General features: G+C 38.0%; 2 protein-coding genes across 12 annotated transcripts; one reads left to right on the forward strand and one right to left on the reverse strand.

Annotated features, from left to right (window-relative positions):
• The first annotated feature begins 3,703 nt into the window (after nucleotides 1-3,703).
• LOC103974522 (uncharacterized) lies at nucleotides 3,704-13,401 on the forward strand. Of its 8 annotated transcripts, none has more exons than XR_010487896.1 (4): nucleotides 3,704-3,944; nucleotides 4,298-4,360; nucleotides 12,594-12,826; nucleotides 12,977-13,401. XR_010487896.1 is itself a non-coding variant. In XM_065113354.1 (3 exons), the coding sequence occupies exons 1-3, from the start codon at nucleotides 4,271-4,273 to the stop codon at nucleotides 13,062-13,064; spliced, it is 411 nt and encodes a 136-aa protein (XP_064969426.1). In that variant the 5' UTR covers nucleotides 4,105-4,270; the 3' UTR covers nucleotides 13,065-13,401. The 8 variants fall into 8 exon arrangements, 2 of the variants coding, with proteins under 2 accessions (XP_064969426.1, XP_064969427.1); XR_001976615.2 differs by having other exon boundaries at nucleotides 3,708-4,092; XR_010487895.1 differs by having other exon boundaries at nucleotides 3,734-3,944; nucleotides 12,547-12,826.
• A 1,600-nt stretch (nucleotides 13,402-15,001) lies between these two features.
• On the reverse strand, nucleotides 15,002-19,014 carry LOC103974523 (dihydrolipoyllysine-residue succinyltransferase component of 2-oxoglutarate dehydrogenase complex 2, mitochondrial). 4 transcript variants are annotated; one of them, XM_009389379.3, is made up of 13 exons: nucleotides 18,828-19,014; nucleotides 18,288-18,348; nucleotides 18,186-18,213; nucleotides 18,024-18,094; nucleotides 17,840-17,914; nucleotides 17,501-17,556; nucleotides 17,385-17,429; nucleotides 16,989-17,285; nucleotides 16,765-16,859; nucleotides 15,952-16,042; nucleotides 15,761-15,871; nucleotides 15,490-15,684; nucleotides 15,002-15,408 (listed from the first exon to the last, which is right to left on the reverse strand). In XM_009389379.3, the coding sequence occupies exons 1-13, from the start codon at nucleotides 18,867-18,869 to the stop codon at nucleotides 15,217-15,219; spliced, it is 1,359 nt and encodes a 452-aa protein (XP_009387654.1). In that variant the 5' UTR covers nucleotides 18,870-19,014; the 3' UTR covers nucleotides 15,002-15,216. The 4 variants fall into 4 exon arrangements, with proteins under 4 accessions (XP_009387654.1, XP_009387653.1, XP_064969429.1 ...); XM_009389378.3 differs by having other exon boundaries at nucleotides 18,024-18,106; XM_065113357.1 differs by lacking the exon at nucleotides 18,828-19,014 and adding an exon at nucleotides 18,559-18,591.
• Nucleotides 19,015-21,890: the final 2,876 nt, after the last annotated feature.

Here is a 21,890-nt window from a genome sequence, read left to right on the forward strand (position 1 = left end):
TTCCAACACTTCCTTCCTGCCAAGTTCTAGCCTTCAATGTTCCTATGACATCAGAAAATTTCAACTTGACATCGAGTTTCACATAGGTGAATATTCATCTTTGATGTCCAAATTTGTGGGAATAGGCAAACCATCTGTATCATTTATTCTAGATTTATCGGAATGGTATAGCCTTCCTGCTGCATCATCTCCCAGTTTCTCACCATAATAAAGATGTGAAACATCCTGTAACAATGGACTATTTGAGATACTACTACGTCCATCATCCACTATGTTATCACACCCTTCAGCATCTAACTTCCCATCAACAGAATCTTGCAAATGATTAATACTGTCGTTGTCGACCCCAAATGAAGGAAAATAAATTACTGCATGTCTCCATTTTCCTTGAGTTGGTTGAAGATGTTTTCTTCCGCATATCTACCATCTCCTGGTTGCTCACAGTTATTCTATATGCATTACCTTCGTTCAAGTTTTTTCTAGAATACTCGAACTTGTTTAGAACAAGCAAGATCCTCAGCATGATGTTCAACTGAACTAGCACATCCAACAATATTTCCATCATTTTTGTCCAAATCATGCTTACCCATCAGAAATTATGAAGACTTGTGCATTTCAGATTCCGCTGAAGCACTCATGCAGAACTTTTTCAGATGATCACTGAAGTTTGTTGTCAAATTGTCTCCGTCAGAAGTCAAAAAAATTTAAGACCCTACATATAGGAAACTCATCCGTAAGAACTGGAAATGTAGAAGCTGTATTATCAGTTGAATATTTGGATGCTTCATCAAGAGAAGGCAACTTTCTAGGAGAGATTGAAGTTGATCTCTTATTAGAATATTCATCAGCATAATGATCCCAGTTATATGGAAATCCAATCAAGAAATGATTGCAGAGCTGTAAATACATAGTTGACTTTTTTTTAATGCTAAACTGTGCACTAACTGTTCTGACAACAGTTTACAAAACCAGGCCATACAAGCCTAATCTTCTCCCAGCTTCTATGTAGTTGTAGATTAATTTTGTGTTTCGATTCAGTTGGAAGTCCTTAAAGATGGACTTCTTTAATAACTTATAATTACATAAATACAACACACTTCTCAGAGATCATAATAGACAATTCACTAATCAAACAATGGACTGTCAGGATTAAATTTGAGTGTCTAGCAGGATTTTCACGAGCTTACTGAATTATTAGCATTAAAGCAAAAAAATATCACACACCTCAAGATGAAAAAGTCTTTGTTTATCCTTGAATTATTACTGAATTATTAGCATTAAAGCTTGCTGAACTACAACATCATGCTGTCTGCTGTCTCAAGAGTATTAAGCATCATTTTGGCTAATAACGGGTGCAGAACCGAATAATCTAGCTGCATGTTGCTCGCAGTAAAGTTTCATATAGTAATAAAACATGACATTTTCAATAACGAAAAATATAACAGCGCAATATATCCTTGAGAAAACATCAAGTTGCAATAAAATGTTCATTTCCATTTTCATGCCACAGGACCAACCAATCACCTTGATACAAAGTCAATGGCACACGTCAAACTGAAAAGCAACAAATAGAGATGTCCATTCTTCAAATGGTAATAAAGAAAGCAACATGCGCCTCAGAAAGAATTGAAGAAAAAAAAATATATTAAAGAAGCTGTTTTACATTGAAGTTATTCTTTTTTTACATTAAAAATGATTTAGATGAAGAATTTTCCTCGGAGTAGAAAGATTATCTCATACAGTTAAAGAAATCTTATCATAATAGAGAATTTTACTCAAATAGTTAAGAAAATCTTATCTGTTATCATGCCCCCGATTGTGCTGTTACCAATCTTGGATCGATACAAAGCAAACAGTTTATGAGGGAGAGGCTTCATGAGTAAAGCTACAGCAAAGAAGAAAGCTGCGACAACTATGACTACATATGAGAAAGCTACGCAACAGTTACAACTTTCACAACATATGAGAAAGTTACAACGATACTATTTCTCTCAACAGAGTAAAGAGATTTCCTCGTTCAGTTAGAGAAATCTTATCAGAGTAAGAAATTTACTCATATAGTTAAGACTTATCTACTATCAAAATGGTGTGATAAAATGATATTTACTATCCCATACCAGTTGATAAAAATGACAATTACAGCAGAGAACAGAAAAATTGCTTGAGAATGATGAGAGAACTCAGGTGACACGACTATAAAACCAAGATTATAAAACCTACCTAATACTTCAAAGAAAAAGAAAACAAATAACATGGAACAATGATGTGAAAGGTATAACAAAAAGGAACATAATAGTTCCGGCAACATATATTTTCAACCAACCACGAGGGAACTCAGGTGACACGACTTCAACTATCCATATTATTGGGCCTTTAACTATGTAATAAATTTGAGGCCTGGCACTTTGATCATATCATCAAGAAAGAATAATATTCCACTCATTTCTACTAAGATAAAGTAAACAGATCATGGCACTTTGATCATATCATCAAGAAAGAATAATATTCCACTCATTTCTACTAAGATAAAGTAAACAGATCATGGCACTTTGATCATATCATCAAGAAAGAATAATATTCCACTCATTTCTACTAAGATAAAGTAAACAGATCATCGATATATAATCAGTCGCAGAAATGGACATGTCAGCTACAAGTAGTAAATCAACCACCTTAAGCTCATTGAGCCCCTATGTAGCCATCATTATTTCTGGTTCATCCTTGAATCTTGACCATGAAACTCATATTCTTAAACTCATGCCCCACATTTGTGACATCTGGTGAAATAAGGTTTTGCTCGTTGGAATCTTGGAAAGACAGCAGCATTTTCATCTTTCTGCCTCTGTTACACTGCCATCTCAACTCTTTCAAACGAAGGAACACAAAACATTAGCTCTTCTTAGAGACCATTACACTTCAACCTAGTTAATTGTCGAACATCATTCACAAATGACAATAGTCAAAAGTCAGATCTGTATTTGTACAAGGAAAGGAAAAGATGGAGAGGAAGAGACATGGGTGGTCGTCCGACAACCTAGAATAAAGTGTTTGTTCCAAGAAATTGCTTGAGAACCATTAGAAATCTTGTGCAAATGCTACTTGAGTTTCTTCATGATAGACGATCCAAGTTTCCACAAGAAACTAACTTCAATTCCTTGATAGATTGTCTTAATATAGTATTTGATATTCACCTGGCAAATACTTTACACAAAATTGCACGAGATTGCTGCCAGTGCAAAGACCTAGGAAGGGTCTGGTGTATGTCTTTAACCCTTCTAGGGAGAAAGGTTTTTATGGTAAAAATTAATAAGATTTTGTTTAGAATTGATATAAATAATTTTTGCAATTGGATGATAATATATTTATAATATATTGAAGAAAAGATATGGGCACAGTATACTTATAATCAGCACATAATGTCTACTGATAGAATAAGGATGATGTCTAAAAAGCATGATGAATAACACAGCAAGGATCATAAGATGATGTCCACTGAGAAAAGCATTTTCACATCCTATGAATTGACCACATGAGATAGATACCATGCAATGCAAAATAAGGTGCTTCCAACAAGCATTTCTTGGTGATATATTAAGTGATTAACGAAGATCAAAGAAACACTTGGTTTGAAGAGAAAACACATGATCTGTGACGTAAAAAAAAAAAAAAAATTAAAGGAACTAAATGTTTCGTCACAAGAAGAATCTTGCTTGACCTAAATGGTCTTGGAGATATGACCACCTTAAGTAGGTAGGTTATTGCTGTTTGCGAGTATCCAAGAGAGAGCAAAACAAGGGCTTTCTTTACCAACATGGCGGGATAAATGATGCTGATGATGATCAAGCTCTGATGGACGCTACGGACATCCAACCATCTTTGAAGCGCACACCACGGCTAGGGTTCGGAATTCTGGGACGACGGCGGCCGCCACGCACAACTCAGCGGTAACCCTCAATCGTTCTCTTCCTATCGTCTACGGAGTTTGGACCCTCATAATATTGCGTGTTTTCGTCGTATTGATACTACATCTCGTCTGATTGATCTTGCTGCGTATTTCATCGAATTATCTGGTCGTCTTCGAGCCCGTCCGAGGTAATTCCGTCTGATCTTTGACTCTAGATGTAGTATTAAATTTTTTTTCTACTTCTTTTGGTGCTTTGAATGGTGGAAAAATCGATTTTTTTGGGGGGCTTTAGTAATGGTGATTTGTTGGATTTTCGTCCAAGTGTGCTAAAGCGTCTATTTTTTTTCTGATATTGCGAACGACAAAATGACGATTCCGTTGCTCACGAAGAAGATCTTCGAGAAGCCTGTCAAGAAGTTGAAGACGCCCCAAAGCGACCGCAAGATCTGCGTTAAGGTAAAATCGACTTACATGTTTATTATTTCGACTCCTTAAATGTGTATACATGACTAGTATGTTGATGACTGTTTGGCTGCTAAAAAAAGAGTTCGACAGCTAAAGTTTCATTGCTGGATTGTCGTTGTTTCTAGATTTTGCTCTTAGGTTGATGCTTTTGTCCTACAGAGTACTTGATTTTTTATTTTTTATAATTCTAGTTTATAATCTTCTTTGTGTCTTCCCCGACCTTATGTACGAGAGATGTTCTGCGATAATAGGCAGGGGAAGAACTTGTAAATTTAACCACAATTACATGACAATGCTAGTGGTATTATTGTATGTCAAAGAGCATGTACATTTACTTATTATTTTGTGGGAAATGATGGTTGTCTTGATAGGCAAAAATGTTCCATAAAGCTAAAACATGATTGTTTCTTTTCATAGATTTAAAAATTACTAGGCTTCAAAGGCACCAAGGTCCTAGAACGCTCCAACAAAACGAAACGCTCTAAAATATTATAATATAAAAAATATATAATATAATTGATATATATAATTATATAAATTAAAATATGACATTAAATTTGAAAGATCTAAAGTCACATTATCTATCTTCCAAGAACAAAAATGTTAAAAGACTTAAAACTATAAAGTTTTAGATCAAATTTCTCTCGTTCATCTTCATCAAACAAATTATCCTCCTCTTCGACAATGGTGGGAGATAAGTTTGAAGTTTTTGTACTCATTTTTCTTTCATCATATACCTTGTATATATATATAATTCTTTAATACCTGAGGCTCTTGTCATATCTCCCTATGTCAAGTTGTCATTTTCAAATATAAGCTCATCTTCGGTATCTTACAAGTTCGCACCCATTTCTTCCTTTACCAACCACTCATTTGAATCATCAATATCTTGTAATGAGATTGGATCAATATTATTTCGTAAATCTTGACGAACCTTCAATGCTTGATTATCCTTTATATGAACAAAATCATGTAATCGTTGATGCTCTAATTGATTTCTTCTATTTGTGTGAATCTATCATATTATATAATTTGAAAATATATTAATACATTTATCTAAAAAAATAGATTAATTAAAATAAAAATATTATGTTATCCTTATATTCTCAAAGACGCTTTAGTTTCACTCACAAAGCATGATAACTAATTGCTGTAAGTTTGGGGTCGAATTTCCAAATAGATTTCATCATTCATTTGTAACATTTACTTTATTATCAACAATAATATATATAATTAATTATATCAATTTATTAATACTTGGGAATGTAGTTGTCCTAGATTAAACTGTCAATATAATTTCAAAAAAATCATTAGTATTATTATATAAAAATAATTCATATATGATCTTAACTTGCACATCAAGGTTTAGAATCAATCTTACAATGTACTGATATCACCCATTTATAACTTTTGCATCAAACTCAATGGAAATATTCTCATAAAATAATTCTATGTTTAAATAATATCATGTTGTATGTAATGGACGATGAAGTTTATAATTTCATCTTACATAAATGATTGTAAATATTTTCTTGTACTTTTCTTCAGTTCCATCAAAAACTTTTGAATTGTCTCTTTTGTTTTATCCATAGCCTCATAAATATATTTCATTGTAGATTTCTTTTCATTATCTATCAATCAAATGACTCCAACAAGAGAGCTCATTACCTTTAATATATAAACTATAAGATTCCAAAAGGATGATATTAAAATGATAACACCGGCCTTCTTGTCTTTCGCTTCTTTTGCTCATTTGTTTGTCATCAATTTTTTCGAGGTAAATATGTTTCTCATATTATGTTTTTGATGATGTACGCTCTATAATGTCAAGAAGTAGCAAATCGAGTGATACCATATCTTACCAATTCATTGTTGCTTGTGAATTCTCTCATCGTATTCAAAGTCCTAACATGATTATAGAAAATATGCCGTATATAGAAGTGTTATCTTTTTGTTTTAAGTAATTTACCTATGATAAAAATAACGAAATTGATAAGATTTGAGAATCATATAGTTCTTGATGTCTTATCATTTTTTTTAATAGAGAATCCATGTTGGTTGGGTTTTTACATGTTTTGATGTTGTTTCATTTTTTGATATTGTTATTTTATGATGGAAGTTTCATAAATTAAATTTGGGCAATTATTCTTGCAGTTTACTTAGGCATGTATCTTTCACGAGGCATAAATTGGCAGCTAGTATGTATTATGTGTATATACATGATTCTTTACGACCTAGACAACCAAAGTTTGACAATGGAAATAGTCTCTTTGTTTGCAAGAGCAAAGTTACATTGACCCTCAGACCTTCCTGGTGCGAGCCTCATTGATTGCAATATTCTTTTACACATGAAAGTTCATGTATGTGCTAGCATGCATGCATGATTGTTGTGTCTGCACATACGTGATATATGATAGCAGATAAGATTTTCCTAACTATACGAGGAAATCTCTCTATTCTGTTAAAGGAAATCCTTTAATCTATTGAGGGAAATCCTCTCTCTTAACCTGTATAAATAGGAGAGGGACATATGAATGCAATCAAGCTTCTTCGATAATTATTCTTGTCTTCTATCTTTTCCAACATGGTATTAGAGCTCTCGCCATGAAGGCTCTCTAAGAAGTGGACTAGCTTCCTCGGCCGCGACTCCAGCCGCTCCCTCCCTCCGTCGCTGCTCCCTCCATGACTGCACCCGGCGTTGGCGGCATCTTCATTGCTGCGGCGTTTTTCCACGGAGAACAGTGGATGCTGCGGCTTCCTCTCCGTAAGCGAACGGTGGATGCACCCTCCTTCAACAACTAGATTGCGGCCTGTCCTTCTCCCACTGCCTCCTCAACGGCGGTGTCTTCCTCGTCAACTAGATCGCTGCAGATTTCTCGCAGATTTCTCCCGATGCAGTTTCCTTGAGCATCGCTACAGCTTCCTCATCTGCTGCAGCTTCCATCGCAACCGCAACCGCTGCATCACTGCAGATTTCTCACAGATTTATCCCGCTGCAGTTTCCTTGAGCATCGCTGCAGCTTCCTTATCACTGTAGCTTCCGCCGCAGCCGCTGCATCGCTGTAGATTTCTCGCAGATTTCTCCCGCTGCAGTTTCCTTGAGCATCGTTGCAGCTTCCGCCGCAGCCGTTGCCGCTGCATCTCGCTTCCCTCTATCGCAGCCACAGTCGCCATAGCCGCAGCCACAGCCACAGCCGCAATCGTAGCTACAGAGATCTGCAGCAACAGCTACTCTTCTCACTCATTTCCTCCCCCATTTCCTCCACCTTTCATGAAGTCCTACAGTAAAAAAAAAAAGAAAAAAAGGGGGTTCGATGTCTTCGTTATCTTCTTCTGATATTCCAGTTCTTATTTCTGCAGGGACTCACAATTCTTCTCCTACAGGGCTTATCTCCATCAATGATGCCACGTTAATCCCTTTTAAGTTATCAAAGGGTGGCAACTATGTATCCTGACGGGCTCAATTTTCTAATCTCTTATCTGGATATGACTTGCTAGGCTACGTTGACGTTAGTTGTCCGCCAGCCATGCTCAACATTCCCGGATAACCTAATCCAGTACCTAATCCAGCTCACAAATTGTGGTTGCGTCAAGATCGTTTCATCCTCCAAGCTATTCAAGCCTCAGTTGCTGGATCCGTTGCTCCATTGATTTCTGCATGTGTGACTATTGTCGATGCGTGGTCTAAACTGCAACTAACCTTGGCGAATCATTCGCATACTCGCAAGCTCAGTCTTCTATCCAAGTTGATGGTGACCAAACAAGAAGGAAGTACTATCACTGATTATCTACAAAATATCAAAGTTATCATCGATGACTTGGCGTTGATAGGTCATTCCCTATGTGACGAGGAGATCATCATCCATACCCTAAATGGTCTTGGAGACGACTATAAGGAATTGGCGGCTGCAATTCGGGCATGCGACTCGCTAGTCTCCTTTGAAGAACTATATGACAAGTTGACTAACTATGAGATGTATTTGAAGCGTGCGGACAAACTGCCTGGACCATCTATCACAGCTCAAGTCAGTTATAAGTCTAAGAGGAAGAACACTTGGTACCCTCCGAACATCACCAAAGGTATTCTTGATCCTATGGGTCCCATGCAACACCCCCCTTATCCTCCTAATCGTAACTTCTCGCAAAGTGGCAACTCCAATACTCGTCCCGCTTGGCATCCTGCCCCTTCAGGTCAACAACAACGGGTCGTCTGCCAGCTGTGTGATAAAATCGGACACTCCGCTAAAGTTTGTCGGTCTCGACCTTGCCTTCCTGCTCAATCACACTGGCCTCAAGCAAATCTCCTCATACTCCGACAACTAGCCAGCCCAACTGGATTGTGGACTCTGGAGCCTCCCATCATATCACCTCTAATCTTCATAATTTGTCTCTCCACAATCCCTATGGTGGCGATGAAGATATCATCATCGGTGACGGTAAAGGCCTTCCTATAACTCATACTGGTTTCACAACGCTTACTTCTAATACTACCACATTTACACTCGATGATATTTTATGTGCCCCTAATATTAAATGCAACCTCATTTCTGTTTCTCAATTTTGCAAAAATAATAATACTTCAATTGAATTCTTTCCTGATTCCTTTCTTGTTAAGGATTTGAGCATGGGGGCATCCTTGGTCCAAGGCCCAAATAGAGGCAATATTTATGAATGGTCATTAGCTCCACAAATAATCCAGCCCACTGTTCATTCTTCCGTTACGGCTCTAGTTGATGTGTGGCATTGTCGTCTTGGTCATCCCTCATCCCTTATTCAGCAAAAATTACTTTCTCGTTTCTCTCTTCCTATTTTTAAATCACATAGTTATATACCGCATTGTGATGCATATCTTAGTAATAAAAGTCAATTTGACTCATCTTCTATTTCCACCTCTAAACTATTTGAAATTATTTATATAGATGTTTGGGGCCTTGCTCCAATCCTGTCTTTTGATAAATTCAGATTTTATGTTATTTTTGTAGATCACTTTATTAAGTACACATGGTTATATCCTCTTCACCATAAATCTGATATTTCGACCATCTTTCCCACTTTTCGAAAGTTGATCGAAAATCACTTTTAGTCTACCATTAAAACGGTTTACTTTGATGGTGGCGGTGAATATCAAGGCCTGGCGTCCTATCTCTCAGCTTGTGGTATCCAATACCTCAAGTCTCCCCTGCATACTCCCCAACTTGTTGGCTCCGTCGAACGCAAACATCGGCATATAGTAGAAACTGGGCTCACACTTCTCCATCAGGCCTCAATGCCTTCAGACTTTTGGACGACAACCTTTCAAACTGCCGTCTACCTTATTAATAGAATGCCTACACCAGTCCTACAATACCAATCCCCCTTTGACACACTATTTCATAAACCCCCAAACCTTCATAAACTCAGAGTATTTGGTTGTCTATGTTATCCATAGTTGCGTCCCTATGCCTCTCATAAGTTAAAATCATGATCTAATCCTTGCGTTTTTATAGGTTACTCTCTTAAACATAATGTTTTCCGCTGCTATAATCTCCACACACAAAATTTTTATATCACGTCACATTATTTTTGTTGAATCTGTCTTCCCTTTTTAAAACCATACCTCTCCTACCATGCAGACCACCTCATTAGCCATTCCTCATTGGAGTATAGCTCCGATCCAACTGAACGAGCCTCCTATGACATCGTCCAGTTCTGATCCACACTATTCCACTCCTCCGGTTTAGCAATTGCCCATTCCCTCCATTCCTACTCCACTTCTTTCTTCTTCGACTATTGGGGTACTTGGTTCAGGACCACAATCGTTATCTTTAACTCCTTCTCGGCCAAGTGACCCTGATGTACCTCCACCTGACCCGGCCTGTGTCAATGACTCTCAACCGCTTCCTCCAACAACACAACCTCACGGTCTCATAGTCTCCAACCATCCTATGACCATACGCTCTAAGAGTGGTATTTTTAAACCGCATCAAGTCCTTGATCTTTATGCTATCATGGATTCCTCATCCACCACCGTTGAACCCACCATCTTCACTCAAGCTCAAAAATCTCTGCATTGGCGTACCACCATATGTGAGGAATATAATGCCCTCCTCCATAACTCAATATGGGATCTAGTACCCTTTCATCATACACAAAACATCATCGGGTGTAAGTAGGTTTTTCGAGTTAAGTGGAACCCCGATGGCTCTATTGCCTGATATAAGGCACGCCTCGTTGCCAAAGGGTTTCATCAAAGACCTGGAGTTGATTTCACTGAGACATTTAGTCCCGTTGTTAAGCCCACTACAATCAAACTTATCCTGAGTCTGGCCACCACTAAGGGCTGGCAATTACGCCAATTGGATGTTAATAATGTCTTTTTACAAGGGATTCTAACTGAAGATGTTTTTATGTAACAACCTCCTGGTTTCACTCATCCTTAGTATCCAAGGCATGTCTACAAACTTTGAAAGACTATTTATGGACTTCGTCAGACTCCAAGAGCTTGGTACACTGAACTTGGCTCTTTTTTGACTTCAGTTGGCTTTCTCAACTCCAAATCTGATTCCTCGTTATTTTTGAGACAACACCGTTGCGACACAATATATATTCTAACATATGTGGATGACATCATTGTCACAGGTAATAACCTCATAGAAATCTAAGCGTTCATCAAACAGTTGGCAGATTGATTCTCGCTCAAAAATCTAGGACCCCTGAACTACTTTCTAGGTGTCAAGGCTACATTCACATCTTCCGGTCTCTTTCTGTCACAAAGAAAGTACATTCAAGATTTATTATCCAAAACAAACATGTAGGACGCAAATGTGGTTATAACTCCTCTATCTGCTAGTGGCTCTCTCAAATTATCTGATGGAAGTCCTGCTACGGAACCCACTCAATACGGACAAGTCGTTGGTTCCCTACAGTACTTAGCTCTCACCCGTCCCGATATCTCATTTGTAGTCAACAAATTATCATAGTTTATGCAGAGGTCGTCTACTATGCATTGGTCTGCGTTCAAACGAATCCTACGATATCTTAAGGGGACCCTCAATCATGGTGTCTTTCTTCGTAAATACTCTCCACTTCAGCTTCATGCCTTTACCGATGCTGATTGGGCAAGCAATTTTGATGATCGAACATCCACATCGGGGTATATTGTCTTCCTTGGCGCTAATCCAATCAGTTGGAGTTCTAAGAAGCAAAAGACAATCGCACGGTCTACAACTGAAGCTGAATACCGTGCCATCGTCACTGCCACTGCAGAACTCAATTGGGTCACAAATCTGCTTAAAGAAATCAACATTAACTCCACTCCTACAATATATTGTGACAATGTCGGAGCTACCTATCTGTGCGCTAATCCGGTGTTCCACTCCCGCATGAAACATGCTATCGACTTCCATTTTGTGCGAGATCAAGTTGTCCGTCATCAACTACGAGTATCTCATGTCCATTCGGCTGATCAGTTAATCGACTCACTCATGAAGCCTCTCGCTCGCCATCTTTTTACATTACATCGATCCAAGATTGGTGTCCTTGATAGGAGCACCATCTTGTGGGGGCATGACAGCAGATAAGATTTTCCTCTACTCTGTTGAGGAAAATCCTCCCTCCTAACTTGTATAAATAGGAGAGGAACATGTGCATGCAATCAAGCTTCTTCGATAATTATTTTTGTTTTTTATTTTTTCCAACTATGTGCAGCTGACTCAAATGATATACGTATATACATAAAAGGGCTTTAGCGTGTTTGATGTTGGGAGCTGAATGCTTTTTCTGTGATATTATGTCCACTGAAATTGGGAGATGGTAGATCAGCCAGGTTTATGAGTCAGATCACAGCCGTCTCATCTGCCCTCTTGTTCTCCTGGTGTTACTACTTGCTAGACCAAAAGCACAAGGATAACAAGCATGAAGATTGTAAATTATTGAAAAATAAATGTCTTCTTCCATGAACATACTGATAAAGTCCATTTAGCTAAATTGTTAATTAGTGTCTAGTGTAATAATGATTCTGAGAAACCATAACCAAACACTTTGCAAATCATGTAGTGGAGCTGCAAGTGCTATTTTTTTATATGCCAATCAAATATCAGGTATTTCTTAAAGAAATACCTGAAGGTTTTCTTTGATGTAATATGTATTTATTTCATTTATCTTTGTTAATTTTATTGATGCCCTCTGTTCTTCATCAGCAAATCGAACTGTCGACGTTACTGAAATGTGGTGAGCTCGGAAGCAGGAATTGGAGTTGGAAGCTAAGCTTGAGGATAGATCCAAGAAACACAGATGCAAAAGTAGGGGCGGGAAGCATCACACCAATTCACCACATATGGGTTCTAGCTCAAGGAACAAGGAGGAGAACAAGAAAACTGCCATCTCATGGCCATCAAGCAAACAAGAGCCGGAAGACTGCTGCACACATGAAGATGATGGTCTTAGAGACACACAAGTCGAAGAGTTTCTTCACTCGAGGTTATAAATTATTTTACCGTATGCCTCATAGTTGTTATCCTCGAGATGGTTAAGAGCATTCTAGATATTTATGGTAGCACCTAGGCGCATAGTTGTTACCTGATGCATCTACCTTTGCAAGTATACATAATCATGGTTTTTGCTCTGTAGGTTCAAGAATGGGATGAAGCTGGTCCATATCTTTCACAGACATGTTCTGATCAAGATGGTGACTCGCCAAGTCATGATGTGCGGGTGAAGGAAGAATGGGAAAAGCATGTTATTGGCCCTGAGATTCTGATGAATTCTGATAGTGAGTCAATAACATGGTTTCTCTTCCCAAGATGGTGAGAAACCAACCTACTTGTAATGATTCTGATGCAGAAACTAGGTTGTGCCGTACAAGGAGTTCAAGAAAGTGTCATTCCAAGAAAAGGAGATCAAAGGAAGAGAAACTAGGAAAAAGACAAAAGGACAGAAAAGAGATCCTAAAAGCAGAAGAACACAGGATTGATGTATAAAGGTGAGATATAACTTACTCAAACGTTCTTGTAGAATTAAAAAAAAAAAAAAAAAAGTAATGATTTCACGCATTTGATGGATCATCCAAGTTACATCAGACCTTGTCATGCGGTGGCATCAGTGAATAATGAGAAATCAATAATCAATACCCCCTGTGGTTCACAAGACCCATGATACGCTTTGGATGTCCTACTCTTTGTTTGACCATAAAAAATTGGAGTGAAAAATGGTTAACGTAGAAAAGATCAGCACAGAATTGTTTGGAAAACAGCTTTATATGGACGACAAGGGTGGGAAAGGAAAGCATACTTTCTTTGTTATTCGAATGGCCATGTCCTTGTGTTTGATGGTTGATCCAATTTATTTCTGGGATCTTCGTTCATGTATCAGTTAGTCGTGCTTGCCATTTCAACTGTGATCTCTCTCTATCTTTAGTTGTGATCAGCCTGATGGTGAGTTGAAACATACCATGTCTTCCCTCCCTCCTGATGACTTAAATCCACTTCCTTGTTTGCTTGCTGGAGCCTCTAATTGATGTTAGGATCGAACGCCTCTCTCTTACATGAAATAAGAGGATTGGTTCCAGATCCATATATCTAAAAACCAAATGTCAACTGTGGTTACATTTGATTCCACCTCGAATGGTGTGGTTTGTACTATGCTCCTTTAAATGGATCGTTGGACGTTTTCATGTCGTGGCGGTACCGTTGATTCGTTGTCGGCCACGAACCAAGTGGATGTGTGCCTGACAGCAGCTGATCGGTCCGGTACTACATCATCTCATCCTGCCATCCTGCTTACTTGTACTCGTTCATTAAATGAATGTTGGGGTGATCATCGAACCACCGCTTCGATACAATACATGGCACGATGAGCTGATACCATCGTGGATGGCGCACTACGAATCGCAGTGGTACTCTACAGCAGGAGGGTGCGGATGCCACCACCGTCAGTGAAGTCCAATCGTTGTATGTTCCCGACGGCCTGCAACGCACCCGGACCCGGTGAATTAGTGGGATACACGTCACCGGATTAAAGCTGTTATCCGGTGATGGCCGGATTAAATAACCGGATAACATGAGAGAAAGAAAAGAAATGCGATGTTACCGAAATGCGAGAAAGAAAGCAAAATCTAAAGCTAAAGCTGTTACCGAAAAATCTAATATGAGAGAAAGAAAATAAACAAATATCAGTCATCCCATCACTCCGAGGCCAGAGAAAAAATCTAAAGCTGTTACCGAAATGCGATGTCAAATCTCTTGATGAAGGCTCAAACATACACAACATCATTGAACTAATCTCAAGCTCTGTTACCAAAATGCGATGCCAAATCTCTTGATCGAGGCTCAAACATATATAGATCTATCACGGAAAGAGTGAAATCAAACAAGTGGAAGAACACAATTTAGACATATTTGAAAGCGTAACATCAATTGAACTAATCTCAAGCTGTTACCAATACGGAAAGAGTGAAATCAAACAAGAGGAAGAACAAAAATTTAGACATACTCGAAATCATAACATCATTGAACTAACTGGAAAGGCCTAGAATATTCCAGTGCTGAACGAAGATAGGTTAGGTAGTGATATTTCAATTCCACACCGTATATTTTATCAGACAAAAACTTGTAGTTCCGGTTATGCAGCTCAAAATAGTTGCTTTACTATTTGACATGATTGCTGAATCCAAATTCATTGACAAGTTCAAATAATACAACTTAATTTCAACAGTTATGAAAGCCATCATGCACTTCGTTGGTCAGGAACAGACCTGCCACCCAACTTGCATTAAAAGACAAAACACACTGTGCCTATCAAAATTTTGGTTTCAAGCGGAAATTATTCAGTGACAGAAAAAGAAGATATACTGCTGTCCGTATTGAATGTGCCTATAAGTCGAGAAGCAGCCGGCGAGGATCTTCAACCACATCCTTGATGCGTCGCAGGAAGAATACAGCCTCTCTACCATCGATCAGCCGATGATCATAAGTCAGAGCAACGTACATCATTGGCCTCGGAATAATGTTACCATCGACCACCATTGGACGGGACACTATGGAGTGCATGCCTAAGATGGCAGACTGCAGAAAAGATGCAGACACATCAGGGTTAAGCCACAAGACATGGAACAGACAACTCTGTTTGCAAATTAGGTGAATTACTTGTGGGGGGTTGATTATAGGTGTGCTCAAAAGACTCCCATAGACTCCTCCATTGGAAATTGTAAATGTGCCTCCAGCCATCTCATCAATTGATATTGTCCCATTGTTTGCCTTCTTTGCGAGGTTATTGATCTCTTTCTCTATTCCCGCAAAATTCAACCTACCAGCATTCCTGATAACTGGAACCACAAGGCCCTGGAAAAAATTTAACAATTGATTAACCCAACCATACTATTGAATCTTGATGGAACACTCCATGATATCAACATACCTTTGGTGTGCCAACAGCTATACTGATATCAACATAGTCTCTATATATAATATCATCCCCGTCGATGACTGCATTTATGATTGGCTGGTTTTGGAGTCCAGAAACAGCAGCCTGAGACATGAAAATCACAAAATATAAAGAAGCAAGTCATCAACAAAAATATCTCTTTATTGCTTATCACCATTACATACCTTAACAAAACCTGACATGAGACCCAACTTCACACCATGCTTTTCTACAAAGGCATCTTTATATTCAGACCGAAGCTTCATCAGATTTGTCCTACAATATGGAGTTCATGACTTAAAGGTACTAGATTATGCATATTTACCAGAAAAGCAACCATGAATACAATTGGATGTGTATAATAAACAGAATCATCAAGTTGTTGATTTGACAGTTGCAAAGTGGAACTAATAGATGGAAAATGTTAGACAAACTTAGGCTAAAGGGCACATGAGACCCTTGCTTCTGTAGGGTCTGGGAAAGGTCAACCAAGTAACTAAACAAGAAAACTGAACCAAACTGGGGATTCAGCTAATAGTCTGAATTATCTTAACTAGTTACTTTGGTTTGAAAATTATAAAAGTGAACAACTTTTCAACAGTTCAGCTAGGAGTTAAAAAACATCCATCAAACCAAACTGGATATTATATAATGAAGGGTTACACGTAAACAAATGCAGAAGTCATATGCGTTGCATTGCCACATTATTCCAGCATGTTAATATAAAGGCACATAAATAAAATTCTTATCCTTATAAATGTAAATGTACTGAGAGGCTGTAACTGTACAAAACACAATATGAAATTCTTAAACCAGAACATGGACACAGCAAGTCAATTTGCCATAGCCTTACCCTAACAAAGCAAACAAGCTGTTTCTACAGTTTAAACTCATGGTGCTCAGGACAATAAAGCATCTTCGTTGCGACACTAAGTCTGGCAGTCACAAAATAAACATATGCTTAAGGACTACAACTAATTAGTGTCAGGAACACCTACATGTCAACTTCATTGAAGGTAGTTAACATTGCAAATGTGTTCTGAGAATCCTTCAAACGTGTAGCCACCCTTTTTCTAAGCCTAGGCATTGGAACCTGTAAAGGAATTGAAGTTCAAAAGACTGAAGCTGTATTTCAAGAACAATTGAATAATTTATCATTGTCTTAATTGGACACGAAATCTGCAGCCAACATAATTCTGATAGGCAAACCCAAGCGACTTACTCGTCTTTCCCTTTCCTTGGGAGGTAACTGAGGTTCTGAAGGTGAGGTTTTGGGGAGGGTTGCAGCTGAGGGTACTTTAGGCTTTTCTTTGGTAGAACCTTCTTCCTTAAGCACTTGTTTGTCAATCTTCTCTGTTGGAGGAGTTGGCTGGGGAGCACCAGTAGGAGGTGATGGTGGTTGAGCATCTTTGACCACTTTATCATCTGATGGGGCAACATGTGTGTCGCTAGGATAAGACTTGGATATCACAGCAACCTTAGTTCCAGGTGTCACAGTATCACCTTCCTTGGCTACAAACTGTCAACAGCAAAAACCACTGAATTTTGTATGAACTGCGAGAAGAAAGAATCAACTATATAGAAAATTATCAGAAGCCAAATTAAGATGACCTCTGACCTTTTGGATAATCCCAGCTTCAGGACTATTTACATCAATAGTCACCTGAAACAAAGATTCGATGATGAGAACAGTTCTGAGCAACCAGTTACACTATAAAAATCAAACAATAGTACCTTATCAGTCTCAATCTGGGCAATCGGTTCATCAACTTCAACCCTATCACCAGGTTCTGTGCCAGATTTCATGGCCATAAGACAATTAGCATATTCGGAATGTAAAAGGACAAGCGCATTACATGCATTTATGAGAACTTTCCCCTAAGTGTTTCAGATAGGAGCAATTTGATATCACAAACCCACCCCCCCAAAAACAGATTTTTCGACCTTGTTTATCAAACTTTCGGTTATTTCAGGGATCTTTGAGGTTACAACTTATGTATATATGTAACAGAACGCCTGCATAAGCATCAACAACTATGTTTATACGCATGGAGAAAAAGGCAAAGTACATACTTTTCAAGAAGGTAGCTAAAGTTCCATCAGTAATAGATTCACCCATGAAGGGAACAACAGCATCGACCAAGTCACCTGAAGAGACTTTTTTTCAATTAACAACATTTCCAAACAAATCACAGGACAATGGAGATAGTTTCTAATGCGGCAAAAGCAGGCAAAATAAGCATCTGCAAGTGCATACCATTCTCAGAAGCAAATGACCTACTCCACATTTGATAAGGAGAGGCCCTTGGGAGCAGCATTGTAAGTTCCCTGCAATTTTCACTGATGTATGATATTAAAGAACACAAACACGCAACATTCACAAGCAACAAAACCAAAAAGGTCCCTCCCAAGACCTAACCTCGCAGGCTTCGAGCACACCAAGCCACCTGAAAAAAATATATGATGTGAGATTGAGGTGACCGTTACGATGAAGTGCAATTGTGATATATAGAAAAATCACCTGGAAGCATATGATGGCTTAATTGTCGGACATGTCTACAACTTCTTGCAATGAGTAGAGCCTGCCAGGACATACAAACTAAGAAAATTAAGTGCATCTAATGATGATTAGGAGACGAATACTATGCACAAAAATGATAGAAGCATATAACTCGCAATCGGAACTCAGAAACTTTATAGGTATAAAAATATTTGACTCAAGAAAAACCCTAAAAGATATTTAAGCTGCATCATAACACCAGATAAGGGGATGCCACCCATCTACATCTCACCATCTCCTCCCCACCCATTGTCTTCCCATCAGGATTTTCACCATACAATTCAGCCTTTTATACAACGAAAGAAGAAAAAGATTTCATCTCTGCCGAAGAAGAAAGCAAGGCAAACGTCGAATTGCACATCTCGAGGGGGGTTTTGTGTCAAGAAAACACAAAAAGAAACCCATCATTCGCTTGCAGCAAAAAGACCGAAAGAGATAGAGAGCAGAGATGAAAGAGGGGGAATGCAAGAATCGAGGATCTCATCGGGTTAGGGAGCTTACGGCGGCGGGCCGGCGTACAAGGCGGATCACAGCGGAAGCCATTCCGGAGATCAGGCAAACGAATAGGTCGGATGAAAGAGGGAAATAAAAGGACGGATTCTAAGAAGAGACGGAGGAGAAAAAGGAAGAAAAATGCCACTTTTCCTTCCGGCGGTTTCCCTTACCACTCACCCGAATTCCACTATGACGGCAAACCCCCTCCCCTCCCCTCCCCTGTATCCCCGCTGTGCATGTGCTAGTCACGTGGCCCTACTGGAATTGCAGCTTCGCCCACAGTGGCACACTTGCCTAGTGATTAAAGACACTCCTGGTCCCCTTCCTGTTGTCAAATAACAAATCAGGTAAAGATTCGAGTTAGATTCTCCTTTTCTGGATTAATCAATTGAGATCCGCGCAAGATTGAATGGAAATAATTTGATGGACTTGCAAAATCCCAACCCGTTGACATGCTGTTTGACGTCAATTTTACGCAGCTGCATGATTCATGTGACGAGGCAGTTCGCACGAATAGTGTGAAATCACCAATCGCTAACGCGTACCGATGAGGTGTCTCTCTGGCTAGCATCCGAAGAACGTGGGAGCGAAAACATTTTTAGGTGTCCATGTCGTCAATGTCACTCGTACTTTCTTAGGCGATTTTTTCTAAAAAAATATTCATATTTTAAATATTTTTCAAAGATACCCTTCTTCTATTTTTTCCTCAAACAATACTCTGATTTAAAAAATATCTAAAAGACTCCTCATCAAATTTTTTTATTTATTTTTATTAGTTTTCAACTCTTGTTTATGATTATTTTTTAATAATATGTTATTAATATGCTAAAAATATTATAAGTGATATTGTGTGTCTTTAGTTGTCATTACTCATAGATAATTATAATATTATATTTATAGACTTATAACTAATTTTGATTGAGGTCAGAATAGATCATTTATCATGTTTTCAAGTAGATCTTATAATAATTTTTATTATGATAATCAAAATAATATAACTAGCCGAAAACCCCAAAAGATTATAATAGATAAAAAAAAATTAATGAATAATTTAAGTATTTTTAAAATTAGAAGTATTATTAAATAATGAGAATAAAATGGAGATTATCTATTGATATTTTCTATAGAAATAACCCTATTTCTATAAGGGGAGAGAAGAGTTCTGGGTGCAAAATGGACCTAGTTCTCCATTGGGTATCTTACATCGAAAGGCAGGATTTAGTAGATTTTTCTTCATTGTATAGACACTTACGAGTGTGCTCTCTGGACGTGATGTACTATCTCAAAGTGGAGGAATCATGGAGACAGAGAATACGATATTTGGTAAAATTGTGGAGCAATTGGTTCCTTTTTATCATGCCCAAATGATAACCAAATGTCGCGATCCATGAGTTAACTGATCTATCAACTTCGTTTGAATTAAACTATTGATCAAAATATTTATTCTGATGTAAAACTAATCAGGAATCTTAGAAGAATTGAAGTAACATAAGAAGCAAAGACAATTGAATTTACAAGAAGATGTTGTTGAAATTTTTGAACATTTTACTCCAAAAAAGACAATTCAAATGATCGAAAACATTGCATAAATAAATAATTTCCCATAATACAACATGTAATAGCTATGTTCTTTTCTTATAACGAAACATGAAGTTGTTAGTTTAGTATGACACCAACCGAGGACTATTAACTTATGTCATTGCATGATTAGAGAGAGTGTGATCACATCTGATAGCATGCACTAGTAAAAGTAAATGGAGGATATATATGGCGCCATTTCTAAGATGGAAAGGGATGCAGGATATGTTTCCTCACCTTCCTCGTTGAATCTTAACAAAGACAGAAGCTGATTCTGCAAAATATAAAAATGCAACACACAACTCAAGTGTGTGTAACAAAGACAGAAGAAGCTCATTATCGATTATTGCAGAACACAAATTGAAAACTCATACAGACGTAGTAAAGACGGTTCATTTGACAAATATGACCAAAGAAACGTCACATGAAACTGAACAAATAGACTTTATCGACCTATGGAATTACGTTCCCAGAATCAAACTAGAAGATTCATCGATTTAATTTTCTCTCTGCCTTGGAACGGCTAGAACCAATAGAATATGTTTATTAATCATGTCATCAGTCTTTCTGGCATACTTGAGGCAAATCATGTCTAGCTCAGTTCAGTACAGCAGCATTATGTTTCTTGGATGTGCTAAGATGGACGGTTGTCCAAGCACATGACACTGTCAATCAACAACTCGTAATGTCGCCAAATAGACAAATTCACTTCTCTTAATCTTCTCAAGTAGACACTAGTAGCGCTTTCTAACGAAGAATAGCAAGTGGATATGGAAAGCTATAATTTCACATAATATAATTTATCATAATTAATCTTTTGGACAATTTGGAAACCCACATAATGAGTTTTTGTTTAGGCACACCCATTTGGTTCTATAACAAAGTGCAGTACATTTAATTTTTCACGTAGTAAAAATTTGTCCGACTCATTTCAAGTGGAAAATACCAAATGAAAATACAACATAAATAGTTACTTCATTAGTCTTTGTAATCCATTTTACTAAAAATATTTTCACTTCTTTTATAAAATTATATGACATAAATAATTATTTATTTATTCTGTAATAAATTTTTAAAATTTTAATTTAATTTAATTTTGTGGAGATGAACTTATTCAATTAATCAAGGTGTGTTTGATTGAGTATATTATGACTCTTTTCTTGATAAATACCCGTTATGGGAAAAATGAAAAGGACCATGTCTTGACGTTACATGGTCGACTCTCCGACACCACATGGCCAACACTTTGGTGTACGTGGTTGACACATCGATGTCATGCGATCGACACATCGACACCAAGTAATCGGCACCTTGACACTAGGTGGTCGACTCCTCGACATCAAACAGTCGATACCTTGGCACTAAACGATCAACTCCTCGGTGTTAGCGATTGACACCCCGATACCACATGATCGATACCTTAGTGTCAAGTGATTAATACCATGGTACTATGTGGTAGGCACGTTGGTACTCAGGCTCCGTCTCATCTCA

Source organism: Musa acuminata, chromosome BXJ2-6, assembly GCF_036884655.1.
Source record: "Musa acuminata AAA Group cultivar baxijiao chromosome BXJ2-6, Cavendish_Baxijiao_AAA, whole genome shotgun sequence".
Classification (NCBI taxonomy): domain Eukaryota; kingdom Viridiplantae; phylum Streptophyta; class Magnoliopsida; order Zingiberales; family Musaceae; genus Musa; species Musa acuminata.